The sequence below is a fragment of the Phycomyces blakesleeanus genome (assembly GCF_001638985.1).
Source record: "Phycomyces blakesleeanus NRRL 1555(-) unplaced genomic scaffold PHYBLscaffold_28, whole genome shotgun sequence".
NCBI lineage: Eukaryota > Fungi > Mucoromycota > Mucoromycetes > Mucorales > Phycomycetaceae > Phycomyces > Phycomyces blakesleeanus.
In genome coordinates this window covers 438,953-452,050 of record NW_017265161.1, presented here as the reverse complement: position 1 = coordinate 452,050, position 13,098 = coordinate 438,953, and the positions used below count along the sequence as shown (strand labels likewise).

The window sequence follows — 13,098 nt, the reverse complement described above, 5'->3', positions numbered from 1 at the left end:
ACCCGTACAGTTTACATAGAAGCTTATATATACCTGTATTGGAATGCATTTGAATAGAGTAAGAGAAATATGAAATGTAATTAAGAGCCTGTTTATCAGCCAACTTTAAAGTAAAACCTAATTAAGTTTGTTTCGCCACACAAGCAAAAATAAAATCCAAAAAAAGAAAAAGAAATAACGGGCTTTAAATAAATGTTAATATGCTTGACTAAGCACGAAAAAGGTCAAAAACCTACTTCCCCATCCCCTCCGAGAAACCTGTTCATATCTCGATCTTAATAGATGCCTTGTTAAAATATTATATACCTGTATATATATGTATGTGTATATTTCATTAACGAAAATGATTAAGCTTGAGTTTCTCCCGAGATTGATCCACACAGCGGACCCTGTTCCTGAAATATACATTATACCCCACAAAGCACAGAGTTACATTAACTTTGTTGTATATATTTAATATAAAAAAAAAGAGCAACAACCAGCAACATACCTTTCTTTCCCTCCCTCTCTCACTCACACACTTTTTCTCTCACTCTCACGAATAAACCAATTTTACTTTTTATTCTTACATAATGTCTGCTGTTGATCGTCTTGCTCAAGTTACTGCTCATCTCGCTCATGTCACACCTTCCATGACAAACAAGGTCTGCATCATTACTGGTGCAGGATCCATCTATGGCATCGGGTAAAGAGTCGTGTGATAAAATACATAGACATAAAATCTCTGGAAAACAAATCAAATCCACTGGCTCTATTTATTTATTCTTCTTGTTCTTCTTCGTATTTATTCTCTAGTCGAGCAACCGCTATTTCTATTGCCAAGCGTGAACCAAAAGCAATTTATGTGACCGACCTGACGCTTGAAAATCTCGAAGATCTTTCAAAGGAGATCCATGAGAAATATCCTGGGGTCCAGTGTATTGCACGTGCAGTTGATGCCGCGTCTTCCTCTGCTGTGGAGGGTATTGTCAACGAAGCCCTGACGACCTTTGGAAGATTGGATGTCTTTGTAGCCAATGCCGGAAAGGCCACGATGTCTCGTATTAGCCAAGAGACTGCCGAGTCGTTCACTGACATGATGCGTATCAACTCTTTGAGCGTCTTTTTGGCCATCAAGTTTGCCGGTGAAGCCATGAAGGCGGTCGGAAAGGGTGGAAAGGAACGTAGTGGTGGTTCTATTGTAGCAACCTCATCTGGTAAGCATTAGAAATAATAAATTAGGTAAGCGACTGTTGTTGTTAATATTATTTTATTACATCTAGTTGCTGGTATTAGATCCGGTGCTGGCTCTCCAGAATACTCTGCTTCAAAGGCAGCGTAAGTGGAATGGAAGAAGTCTATTGATCTATTTGTTTTTCTGTACTTATCTGAAAGTTAAATTTAGTGTTGCAAGCCTTTGTCAAACAGGATCATGTCAATATGCTGGATTTGATATCCGCGTAAACGCCATTTGCCCAGTAAGTGAATAACCCTTATAAATAATCATAAATTATGCACATAAAATTAACACACGACTTTTCTCTCTCTCTCTCTCTCTCTCTCTCTCTCTCTCTTTATCAAATGAAATCAAAAGGGTTTGATTGAGACCAACATGACAAAGCTTGTTTTTGACAACGCTCGTTCCAGAGGAACTACCCACAAGATTGGTCAATTGAACCCCTTGGGTCGCTCTGGTGTTTCTTCAGAGGTAAATTCTTTGATATAAATAAATATATGGGAGAATGTAACTGTAAAGTAAACACACACTCACACAAATATTCATGTGTACATGTAAATCTCCCTTTTTTTCTTCTTGTTTTGTTAATTATTAGGTTGGTAATGTTATTGCCTTTTTGGCAAGTGATGAGGCTTCATACGTAAACGGCCAAGTTTTTGCTGTTGACGGTGGTTTGAGTGCAAGCCATCCCGTTGCTCCTGGCAAATTCTTCTAGGATCAAAAATCAAAAATCCAAAAAAAAACTTAGCTCTGTTGCAATAAGGAAATATTCAGAGTAAAGGAAGAACAGAAACTGAAGTAGCTTTTATATATATATATATAATAATCATAATAATCATAATATTAACAATATAAATAACAATATAAATAAATGAAAAAAAAAAGAAAACCCAAATTTTGCATTCATGTTTGTTGCTTCTTCTTCGGTGTCCAAAAATATACATAATATATATATACAGCAATCAATTTCTGCTTCAATCTTTTCTCTTCTTTTACTCCTTTACTCTATCTTTATAAAAATGTCATCAGCAGAAAGAGGACCTGTTGCACTTTCAATCGAAACCAAAGTAAAGAAGTTGTATATATTTATACGCGATAAGCTTAATCTTCTTTAGCAATAATAATAATGTATAATCTTGGTTTAGATTACCGAAGCATTGTCACCATCAGTGTTGGAGATCATTAACGAATCTTCCAAGCATGCTCATCATGCTCCCATGAAGGGCAACACAAACCCAGAAACTCATTTCAAGTAAGATTAAGCTAGAATACTAACAATTATTAGTTTAGGATATATATATATATTCGTGTGTGTGCCTTGAAATAATTCTAAAAACTTTGTAACGTAGTTTGACCATTGTATCAGACGCTTTTGTAGGCCAGGTAAGGCAGCTCAAAAAGAGAAACCGAATTAAAGAAAAAAAAAGAATCCAATCAACTAATCTCGAATGTATATGTCTTCAATATGGTATGTATGTATGTATGTATGTATGTATGTAGCCCTTGATGAAGCGTCACAGACTAGTGTATGCACTTTTGGACCATGAATTAAAAACAGGATTGCACGCGTTGGTCTTGAAGACCAAGACAAATGCTGAGTACGAGAAAGATTTGGCAAAACAACAACAATAATGATAATAAAATAAAACACACACACACACACACAGGGCAAGCGCGTAGATACTATGCTTATATATGTATTTGTGCCTCATTAAGTTTCAAGAAAAGGAAAAGAAAGTGTGGCTACAGATTACAAGTATATTTAGCATTTTCATCTTTTGGATCTCTTGCAGTCATTGGCTATTGGCGAAAATATCAAATACTTACATACTAGAAATGCCTTTACTTTGATTTACCAGACCTTGCTTTTTATTGGTCGAGTTTCCGTATATATATTAACTCTCTCCAAAGCATAGTTTCTTTGTGTAAAGTGGTTCATCAGAGAAAGAAAGAAGCAGAATGGAATCTAACAGTGAAATATTCATGCTGCTGAACAACTATTTATTTATACATATCGATCCAAGCGATTTTAAAGCGCCTATTACAAGAATATATATTTCATGATCCTTTATTCTCTACTACACTTGATTTGTTAACAAGATCTAATGAATTGAAGCTACTAGTAAGTCAAAATAAGGTTTACAAATTAAAGAAGTATTGTAATAAACCAGCAGAGATTGTTATTATTATTAGATCATAGCAAGAAAAAGAAAAAGAATAGAACCAGTATGTTTAATTTTATTCATAGATATGTTTAGAAAAACGTGTGTTCAACTAGATAGATTTATACAGTTTATCCCAAGAAGAGCCAAACCCAATTAATCCATCTATATCCTCCAGAAAGAAATCAGCTATATTTCGGCACCTTATGTGAATGTATCTGAGGGGATAGGTAGTATTTCTATCGATGAATACTCGGTCGATAAGTTTATCCATTCCTTTATGAGATAAACCATCATTGATTGTATAGCTGTGGAGATGATATTCAAATTCTTCGATCTCTTCCTGGGTTAGATACGACGTATCTAGCTTAAGTATTTTGTCTTGATGACTCATAGTTGCGTAAATAAACGTCCTGCTTTTGTTGTTTTGTACTTTTTCGTGAGGAGCTAAAGTCAAAGGCACATTTGAATCCCCATGTGCGTCCTCGTCTGACTCCTCTCGAGAAATTATAATCACAAAATTGGCCTAATCGTTACTGGAACCGTCGTGATTCTCATTCGGTGGAATAAGCCTTTTCACACAGACATAGAGTGCCTTAAGGTTCGAGAAGGACATGTCGATATTTATGATCCGTGATCGTTCGGATATAGGCCTATGTAGAAATGGGCATTTCATGTTCATATAATCTAGGCTTCTACAATTGTAAGATACGTATTCGAAAACACTTTTTGACACAAAGAATCCCTTGATTTCGACGATCTGAAGTCCATGCATCGTTGGTTTTTCTAATGTTTCTGCCCCGATAGATATATCCGAATCTACAAGTCGTAGTTTCTTAAGTGACGGACAGAAGTTCAGAACAACATCAAGATGGATCGGTAATATTGAATTTTCAATTTGAAGGTCAACAAGAGCAGGATGGCTGTTAAACTTGACATGTGGACGTGTATGTCGTATAAACATAAGACGTAGCCCTTTGTAAGCAAAAGTTTCCAAGAATTTGGGGCACGAATTAAGGCACATTTCAAGATTAGGCTCGACTAAACCAAGTGAGTCAAGTTGCCTGAAGGAAATCTGTGAATGAGGATTCTTAATACCCGATTCGTCGTACTATATGTGCTTGAGAGGAATATCAAGGCGTTCAATGGATTTCCAAAGTGTGACAGTAAATTTAAGGCTTATAGCCGCTGAAGATATGGTTATTTGCTCCAAGTGAGAAAACGGGTGTTCGATTCCTTGAAATTTGATGGGTTCCAAGACCAGTTGACTTGGTACATTTTCTGGCTTCATAGCCTTATAAAATACATCTTTAAATTCAAGTATGCGTATATTCGGATACTTTCTAGTAAAATATCCTAGCCATTGCATTTTTAGAAAGTTAGCCTGTAAAACGAAACAGGTCAACTCATCTGACGGGTCAACTTTTGTAATTCGTTGCAAATCGTCTGTTTCAAAAGGGACAAGCTTGAGGTCCGTCTGTAATGTTTTCAAGCGTTTAAAGTTATCATGAATGGTCTGCATAAAGTCCAAGGTGTGCTCATGGAACACCCTATTTCGGGTACGGTATATACGCAATTTCTCAATACGATGCACAAAAGGAAAAATTTTAACCAAGTCTTCGTAGGTGTATGGATCATTTTTGCAACTAGAAGACACACTGCAATCAAACTCGACTAAATATTTCCAGTTGGTACATTCTAATTTGGTACTGTTATCGCAAGTAGGCAGGCATGATCCATATAGGCGGAGACATTGCAGATTCGGGAAAATGTACTGAAGGGATTGAATTGACCAATTATCATCAGGACCTTTGGTTTTCAGATATAATTCTTTTGTGAGATATCCATACTGGTATAAAAGAGCCTGGTAAACGGTTGGAGGGAATTCATTTACACGCAGGGAAATATCGTTCAAAGCAATTTTTTTCCAAGTGGTTTCTTCAAGATATCCATTTAAATCTTTGCAAGAAAGATTTACAGAATCAATGTCTTTCTTTGACAGAAAACCCGTAATTCGAAGAAATATTTCAGTGGAAAGTTTTGTTATTGACATGATAGAATATAGATAGAGAAGTTTAGAAAGAGAAGGAGAAAGAGAGACAAAAAGAAACTAATTAGCTTTATACCCGTAAAGTGTTTAGGTGTATCTACAATTTCAAAGGCGTAAGCAATAATGGGTTCATTTATCATCAGCTTTAGTTGTTTGTCACCTATAGCTTTTTGTATTCAGACATAAATGTTGTCCGTTTTACATTCTAATTTTAATCAAGTTAGTATGGCTATAATTCGGACAACATTAACTCGAGGGATTTCCCTTCAATTGCTTATTTCGCCAAAGCCTCCTACAAGCTAGATTATATTTTATACTTCTCCGATACTTAGCCTCTTTTCCCACATATCTGTTGACACTACTGCTTTCTCTTTATTCGATGCTCTCTATGCAAAGTTCTTCTATGCCTATTTAATCTTGTTTTTTTTTCTGAAAGCTTTAGCCACTTAATATGCTACATGTAATTGTCAAAAATCCAAATAAAAAAATATAGTGTTTAGGTATTTATGTCCATTTTTTTAAAACATATACATATATATTAGCAAGAAGTATATTCAACTAAAGAGATTCGTACAAATCATCCCAAAAACTATCCGACTCTCTTTCTTTCCAACGGGTTCCCAAGGTATAGCTAACTAGCTTCTTACACCTTATGTACGTATATTGAAAGGGAACATTAATATGATTCATTTCGATAAATAGCTTGTCAAAAATAGCATTCCTTCTCTCTTCGGACAAAGCCTCGTTCGTTGCATAGTTTTGAAAATAATCTTCAGCTTGTTCAGCCTCTTCCTTGTTCAGGCGCCTTGTATCTTCTTTGTATTGTCCGCGTGGGAGTATACCCTTTGTGTAGATCCATATTTTTTTGTTCTTATCATTTTTTCCTTGGTGCTGAAAAGGTGGATCTAAAAGCACACCTGAAATACTATCATTTGTATTGTGGTCTGGTTCTTCTTGAGAAATGGCCACCAGTTTAGCTTCGTCACGGCTACCAAAATTATTTTCATTTTCTTCAGATGGCTTTAAGACTAGACAACGAATATAAAGCGTCTTAAAGCTTGTATAGGTCATGTCGATATCCATAATTCCAGTTGTTCTAGATATTGTCCCATGTACAGTTGAGTATTTTATGTTGAGATAGTTTAGGTTTCTGCAATTGTAAGACATGTATTCGAGTACGCTTGCTGTCATAATTGATGATCTGAGCTCAGCTATCTCAAGCCCATGCATCATTGGTCCTCCTGATGTCTCTGACCTGATGGATATATTTGTGTGAACTAGCCGTATTTTTCTGAGAGCAGAACAACGATTCAAAACAACGTCAAGATGGATTGGCAATATAGAATCTTCAATATGAAGGTTAACAAGGACAGGATGGATTTCAAATCTAACATGTGGACCTGCTTGTCGTATACCTATATTACGTAGCCCTTTGTAAGTAAAAGTCTCCATAAATTTGGGACACGAATTCAGGCACACTTCAAGATTAGATTCGACTAAATCAAGAGAGTAGAAAAACGTGTAAGCAGCTCTAGAGTCATAATGGCAGATATCTGAATCATCGTATGATACATGCTTGAGGGGGATGTCGAGTTTTTTAAGTGTTTTCCAAAACGCAGCACAAAATTGATAACTTAGAGCAGTCGAGGATATTTTTATTCTTTGCAAGCAAGAAAACGGGTGTTGAATGCCATCAAATTCGACCGTTTCCAAGACAGGATGCTGATGTCTTCCTTGTATATGATAAAAATTTGTATAGTCGTGAGAAACTCTTTCCAGTTCAAGGGTACGCAGATTTGGATATTTCCTAGCAAAGTAGGCTAGCCATCGAATTTTCATATCGCAAGGTCGTAAAGTGAGCCAAGTCAATTGTTCTTCTGGTAGAGATCCTGTAGCACGCACCCAATATTGGCCTTCAAAAGGGATGGGCGTGATGTCTGTCCCAAATGTTTTCAGTTGTTTAAAATATTTATGGACCGTCTCCACAATATCCAAAGGATGTACTGAATACACCTGATTGTTGATATTGTACAGATGTAGCTTCTCCACACGATTCACAAAACAAAACATATTTTCTAGTTCATTGAATATTTGGAGATCTTTCTTATTTATCATTTCTATTATTGACATTTTGCTGGGACGAACGAATACATTGCAATCTAACTCGATCAAATATTGCCATTTGGTATGGTTTACTTTGGTACTGGTGCCGCAGGTTGGCAGATAATTTCCATATATACGGAGATATCGTAGATTTGGAAAGGTTTGCTGTAGTGAATCAAGTGTCCAGTTTTCATCTGGATCAAAGGTCTCTAAACGTAATTCTTTCGTGAGGTGCCCATACTGATATAAAAGTGTCTGGTATGCTGTTGTAGGAAGTGCATTAAAAATAATTGAGACGTCGTTTATTCTGATAGTTTTCCAAGTAGCTGTTTTGAGATATCCATTTAAAGCTTTGCAAGTAAGATTTACGGAATCAACATCTTTCTTTGAGAGATTTCTTGTAATGCGAAGAAAGATTTCATTGGGCAATGTAGTTATTGACATTATAGAAATAAGATTAACAAGTAATAATAAGAGCGAGAGAATAAACGTGTGTGCGCGAGAGAGATAGGAAAAAGAAAAGGTAATAGCTTTACGACTATGATGGGCTTGTGTCTCTTTCTACCGTTTGATACATCAACATTATAAGTCTTTGATCACCAGGTTTGACTTGTGTACCATTCATTGATTGACTCTTGAGGCTTATTTGTAAATAGAGTTTATTTTCCCTATGGTCAGGGTCCAGTCTACTCATCCGTCTCAAAGTATCACTTTAGGTGGGTTGGATTATTCTTTCATTTTTCTTTAGTTTATAGATGTTTTCCATGCCTCTTTCTCTCTTTCTACTTCACCATATCTTCTCTTTCCTTGTTTAGCTGCACTCTTTTGGATATATAGTGTACCTATAGGTCAACCATATTCGGTGATATTTTCTTCTCATCTATCTCTACCTATTTGACACTTTCAATATTAACCTTTTTTGTTTGACCAAGCTTTCATATATTCGCCTAAAATCTTAGCTAATTTCACTTAAAAGCAACAGCAACACTGAAAGTACATGTAAAGTATACCTTGAATACCGTCGAAATTATTGATGAAATGAAGATTTGTCTAATAAAAAAAAGGATAATTTTGATCAAAACGACAAATTAAATATCAAAAACCAGCTATATATCCACTTTGTTTTTAGCAAATACTTTTTATGTACTTAAGTAACCTAGTAAGAGATATTGCGACCCACTATAAAAGCTTTGTTTGAGCTTTATTACTTAAATATTGACCAAAATGTCTTTTCTTTTTCACTCTAAAAAAACCATTTACTAATAAAGATTTGGATATTTGCACCATAAATTCATGTTTGAGGCCAACTATTTTTTTAGGGCCTGCACTTCAAAAAAAAAATTAAAAATGTATTATTTTTTTCTACTAAGTGAAGTTATGTATAGTGCAGATTCATTATGATCAGTCCTTGTCTGCCTAGAAACAGATCAATATTTGTATAGGTATCCTTAGATTTAAAAGTAACAAGATCGATATTTCCACCACTCTACCAGCTGTTTAAATGTCGGACACTAAAAAGTCTATGCACCAAAAGACTAATCCAACTGTGCGAATGACAGGTTTTATAATCAATCAGCACGATATCCAATAAGACCCTGCCCCAATTTAATGGCAATAACTCATAATATTCTGAATAACTGGCTATTGTTGATATGAGTATATTGTATAACTTACAGGATACAACATTTTGCCCTGAAGGATTAAAGACATAGGGCTTCGGACAGGTAGTCAGAATTAATTAATCTGGTTAGATAAAAACGTCGTCCCCGTAGGATTGCTGCCAATTATGATAATTGCAAAGCTGGCTGCATTGTTTGACATAATTTTTTATGCACTTGGGCCACAAAACTTAAACTTTCTATCAAAACCATACATGTAAAACTTCATTATTCTTTAAATTTAACAGTCTTTTTGCGGTTGTTTTTGAATGGATATGATACAACATTTATGACATTTATTAATAGTTTGATTGACTTCTTTTTGTTATATATATATTTATGGCTAAATGTGTGCTCAGGGTAAAATAATGTAAAAAAGAAAAAGAAAAAGAAAGAAAGGCAAAATAAGCCGTATATTCTTCTTTTTCTTCTTCTCTGGTGTGAAAGGGGTGGTGATTATTAACAGGAATTTTAAAAGTATAAACTCACAAGAGTTCTTCTATACAAATACTTTTTTTTTAAAAAAAAAAAGGGAAAAAAAATCTATGGCTGATTGATTTTACTGGGGGTTGGAGGAAGAAGAGTTGGAATCAGTGTTTCCGGTATTGTCGTTCTGTGCGGCGCGGTTCTTGTAAACCAACTCAAATAACTTGAGAGAGCTGCTCTGGAGTTCATCGATCTTGGTCTTGAGCTCTTCGGGCTTGACGGAATCATCGCCCGACTGAGCCTTCAATGCCTCGACACGGAGAGCAACGATCTTTTCCTTGAGCTTATCGGCCTCGGCCTTGTCAAGCTGCTCCTTAAAGTCATCCATGGCCTTCTCGGTCTCGGACATGACAGAATCGGCACGGTTGGCCATCTCAATGGTCTCACGGCGGGCACGATCGGTCTCGGCATTGGCCTCAGCCTGGTGGATCATGTTCTCAATCTCGTCGTTGCTCAAACCAGAAGAGGCAGCAATGGTCATGGAGTGGTCGCGGTTGGTAGCCTTGTCCTTGGCGCTGACGTTGACAATACCATCGGCATCAATGTCGAACTCGACCTGGATCTGGGGAACACCCTTGGGGGCTGGGGGGATACCGGTCAAGTTGAAGTCACCCAACAACTTGTTGTCACGGCACAACTCACGCTCACCCTGGAAGACACGGACCTGGACCTGGCTCTGGCCATCGGCAGCAGTTGAGAAGACCTGGGCCTTCTTGGTGGGGATGGTGGTGTTGCGGTTGATGAGACGGGTGAAGACGCCACCGAGAGTCTCGATACCGAGTGAGAGAGGGGTGACATCCAACAAAAGAATATCGGTGACAGAACCGGCCAAAACACCACCCTGGATAGCAGCACCCATGGCAACAGCCTCATCAGGGTTAACCGACTTACTGGGCTCACGGCCAAATACACTCTTGACGGTCTCGACAACCTTGGGCATGCGGCTCATACCACCGACCAAAATGACATCTCCGATGTCCTTGCTGGTGATACCGGCATCCTTAATGGCCTTCTGACAGGGGGGGATTGTACGCTGGACAAGCTCGCCAACGATGGTCTCAAACTTGGCACGGGTCAACTTGGTGTTGATGTGCTTGGGGCCAGAGGCATCGGCAGTGATGTAAGGAAGGTTGATGTCGGTCTGGACGGTAGAAGACAGCTCGATCTTGGCCTTCTCGCAAGCCTCACGGACACGTTGAATGGCCATGCGGTCGTTGGAGAGATCAAGACCGGACTCTTTCTTGAAGTCCTCGAGAACCCAACGGACGAGGTGTGAATCAAAGTCCTCACCACCAAGGGCGGTGTCACCATTGGTCGATTTGACCTCAAACACACCGTTTTGGATTTCAAGCACCGAGATATCGAAAGTTCCACCTCCGAGATCATAAACGGCAATGGTCTTGTCGCCAGACTTATCCAAACCGTAAGCCAAGGCAGCAGCAGTAGGCTCGTTGATGACACGCAGAACATCGAGACCGGCAATCTTACCGGCGTCCTTGGTAGCCTGACGCTGGGAATCGTTGAAGTAGGCGGGTACGGTGACAACGGCATGCTGGGTCTTCTTGCCCAAGAAACCCTCGGCAGTTTCCTTCATCTTGCCCAACACAAAGGCACCAATCTGGGAAGGAGAGTACTTCTTACCCTGGGCCTCAACCCAAGCATCACCGTTGGAGTGAGGGATGATCTTGTAAGAGACAGCCTTCAAATCAGCCTGAACAGCGGGATCCTTGAATTGACGGCCGATCAAACGCTTGGTAGCATAGACAGTGTTTTGAGAGTTTACGACAGCCTAGATAATAGTTTCCATACATATGAGTATATATATTCTCCCATTATATCTTTATTACTTCCTCTTATATATAGATATATTACCTGACGCTTAGCAGCCTGACCAACCAAAAGTTCACCATCCTTGGTAAAGGCAACAATGGAAGGTGTAGTGCGTGCACCTTCAGCATTCTCGATAACCTTGGGGTTCTTGCCTTCCATGACAGAGACGCAAGAGTTGGTGGTTCCCAAATCGATACCGATAACGGGACCGTTGATCTTGGAGCTGTAAGGGCGAGCCAGAGTGGCCATGACGCCGTTCTAATATAATTATATTAATTAATATATTATTTTTATATATGCATAATAAATAATGATAGCAAAAAGAAGGAGAAATAGAGAAGAGGATTGTTGTCTGTATTGAAAGAGGTTCGTTCTACTTACGGAGCGAGCGAGTGCTGGAATGGCACGGCGAGTGGACTTGGCTAAGTTGTACATGTCGAGGATAGAAAAATAACAAAGGATTCCAAAACTAAAAAAAAAAGAGAAATCGATGGAAGTCAACAGTTTTTATACCAATAGGGAAAAAAAAATTCAAGCCAAGCTCTGGAATAAAAAAGAATCGCAGAGAAGCCAGGTACGGATTTTACTTCTCGAGATTTGCCAGGGTAGAATTTGAGTTTATACCCCCGCCAAACTAAGAACCCACTAGAACAGAGTTTTGCAAGTCATTTTGTACTTTCTATATACGTCCACGAAGCCCAAAATAATAATAAAACAGAGTCTATTTTTTTTTTCTTGCTTTTTTATTGGTCCGTCTTTTCTTTTTCTTTTTATTATTAATGGTAAGGTTTACCCGAAGATTGGATCTGTTGCTAACAACCAAGGCTATCTAATCGAACTACATTTTGAAACAATTGTTTTTAACTTTTTTTCTTTGAAAAAAAAAGAAGCTCTACTATGATATTCTTTTTATAAGCTGTTCTTATAGTTGATTTAATAGGCTCAATTATGTTGAGGAGAATTTTCTTTGCAAATAAATGTATTTTGGATGTACATATTGAATCAAGCTTTATCAACAGAAACCTAATGTCTACTCCAATCCCTATATATTTTCGCTACTATGAAAAACAAAACGCAAAAAATAATTAAAAATACGCAAATTTAATCCGAGAATACGAAAAAATAAAAAAATAAAATAACATTTTATCCAATCTGACAGCAAACCAGAAATATCCGAGATGTGTCGCCATGGGAACAATTTTTTTTTTAAAAAAAAAAATCATTTTGCTTTCCTTCTTTTTCTGTAAGATTCATTTAAGGCTCGGAAAAATGATTAGGCGATAAAACGGTGATTTAATTATAACATGAGTCAAGAGATGGAGGAGCTGTTTAATGAAGAAAAGAAACAACAAAAGTGAAACACATTGACCACATATATATATCAATTGGCTTATCCAATTGGTTAAAAAGTATTTCAGAGTTGGGATCAAAAATAAAAAGAAGTAGAGGAAGAAGAGGAGGAAGAAGAATGTAAACTGAAATACTGTATTTGTAAAATAGAACAATCGATATTTCAAAAGGAAGAAAGTAAAATAGAAGTAGCTGTAAATTAAATTCCAGATAAACTATTAAAATATTATCATTTGTGCTATT

The 13,098-nt window shown here is 37.3% G+C and overlaps 5 protein-coding genes across 5 annotated transcripts; 2 read left to right on the top strand and 3 right to left on the bottom strand.

Annotated features, from left to right (window-relative positions):
* Positions 1-632: 632 nt before the first annotated feature.
* PHYBLDRAFT_26103 (hypothetical protein) lies at positions 633-1,931 on the top strand (the record flags this gene model as incomplete). The annotated part of the gene is made up of 6 exons (XM_018439882.1): positions 633-685; positions 796-1,196; positions 1,263-1,317; positions 1,385-1,457; positions 1,574-1,687; positions 1,812-1,931. The coding sequence occupies 6 exons, from the start codon at positions 633-635 to the stop codon at positions 1,929-1,931; spliced, it is 816 nt and encodes a 271-aa protein (XP_018285746.1).
* A 304-nt stretch (positions 1,932-2,235) lies between these two features.
* Positions 2,236-2,877, top strand: PHYBLDRAFT_188958 (hypothetical protein; the record flags this gene model as incomplete). Its single annotated transcript, XM_018439588.1, has 4 exons — positions 2,236-2,283; positions 2,362-2,468; positions 2,566-2,599; positions 2,717-2,877. 4 exons carry the CDS (start codon positions 2,236-2,238, stop codon positions 2,846-2,848), a joined length of 321 nt encoding a protein of 106 aa, XP_018285745.1. The 3' UTR covers positions 2,849-2,877.
* A 613-nt stretch (positions 2,878-3,490) lies between these two features.
* Positions 3,491-5,431, bottom strand: PHYBLDRAFT_174036 (hypothetical protein; the record flags this gene model as incomplete). The annotated part of the gene is made up of 3 exons (XM_018437173.1): positions 3,491-3,876; positions 3,916-4,301; positions 4,491-5,431. 3 exons carry the CDS (start codon positions 5,429-5,431, stop codon positions 3,491-3,493), a joined length of 1,713 nt encoding a protein of 570 aa, XP_018285744.1.
* Positions 5,432-5,986: 555 nt separating this feature from the next.
* Positions 5,987-7,975, bottom strand: PHYBLDRAFT_72114 (hypothetical protein; the record flags this gene model as incomplete). Its single annotated transcript, XM_018442598.1, has 1 exon — positions 5,987-7,975. One exon carries the CDS (start codon positions 7,973-7,975, stop codon positions 5,987-5,989), a length of 1,989 nt encoding a protein of 662 aa, XP_018285743.1.
* A 1,538-nt stretch (positions 7,976-9,513) lies between these two features.
* PHYBLDRAFT_42205 (hypothetical protein) lies at positions 9,514-11,944 on the bottom strand. The gene is made up of 3 exons (XM_018440176.1): positions 11,887-11,944; positions 11,548-11,763; positions 9,514-11,464 (listed from the first exon to the last, which is right to left on the bottom strand). The coding sequence occupies exons 1-3, from the start codon at positions 11,938-11,940 to the stop codon at positions 9,749-9,751; spliced, it is 1,986 nt and encodes a 661-aa protein (XP_018285742.1). The 5' UTR covers positions 11,941-11,944; the 3' UTR covers positions 9,514-9,748.
* Between the last annotated feature and the right edge of the window lie 1,154 nt (positions 11,945-13,098).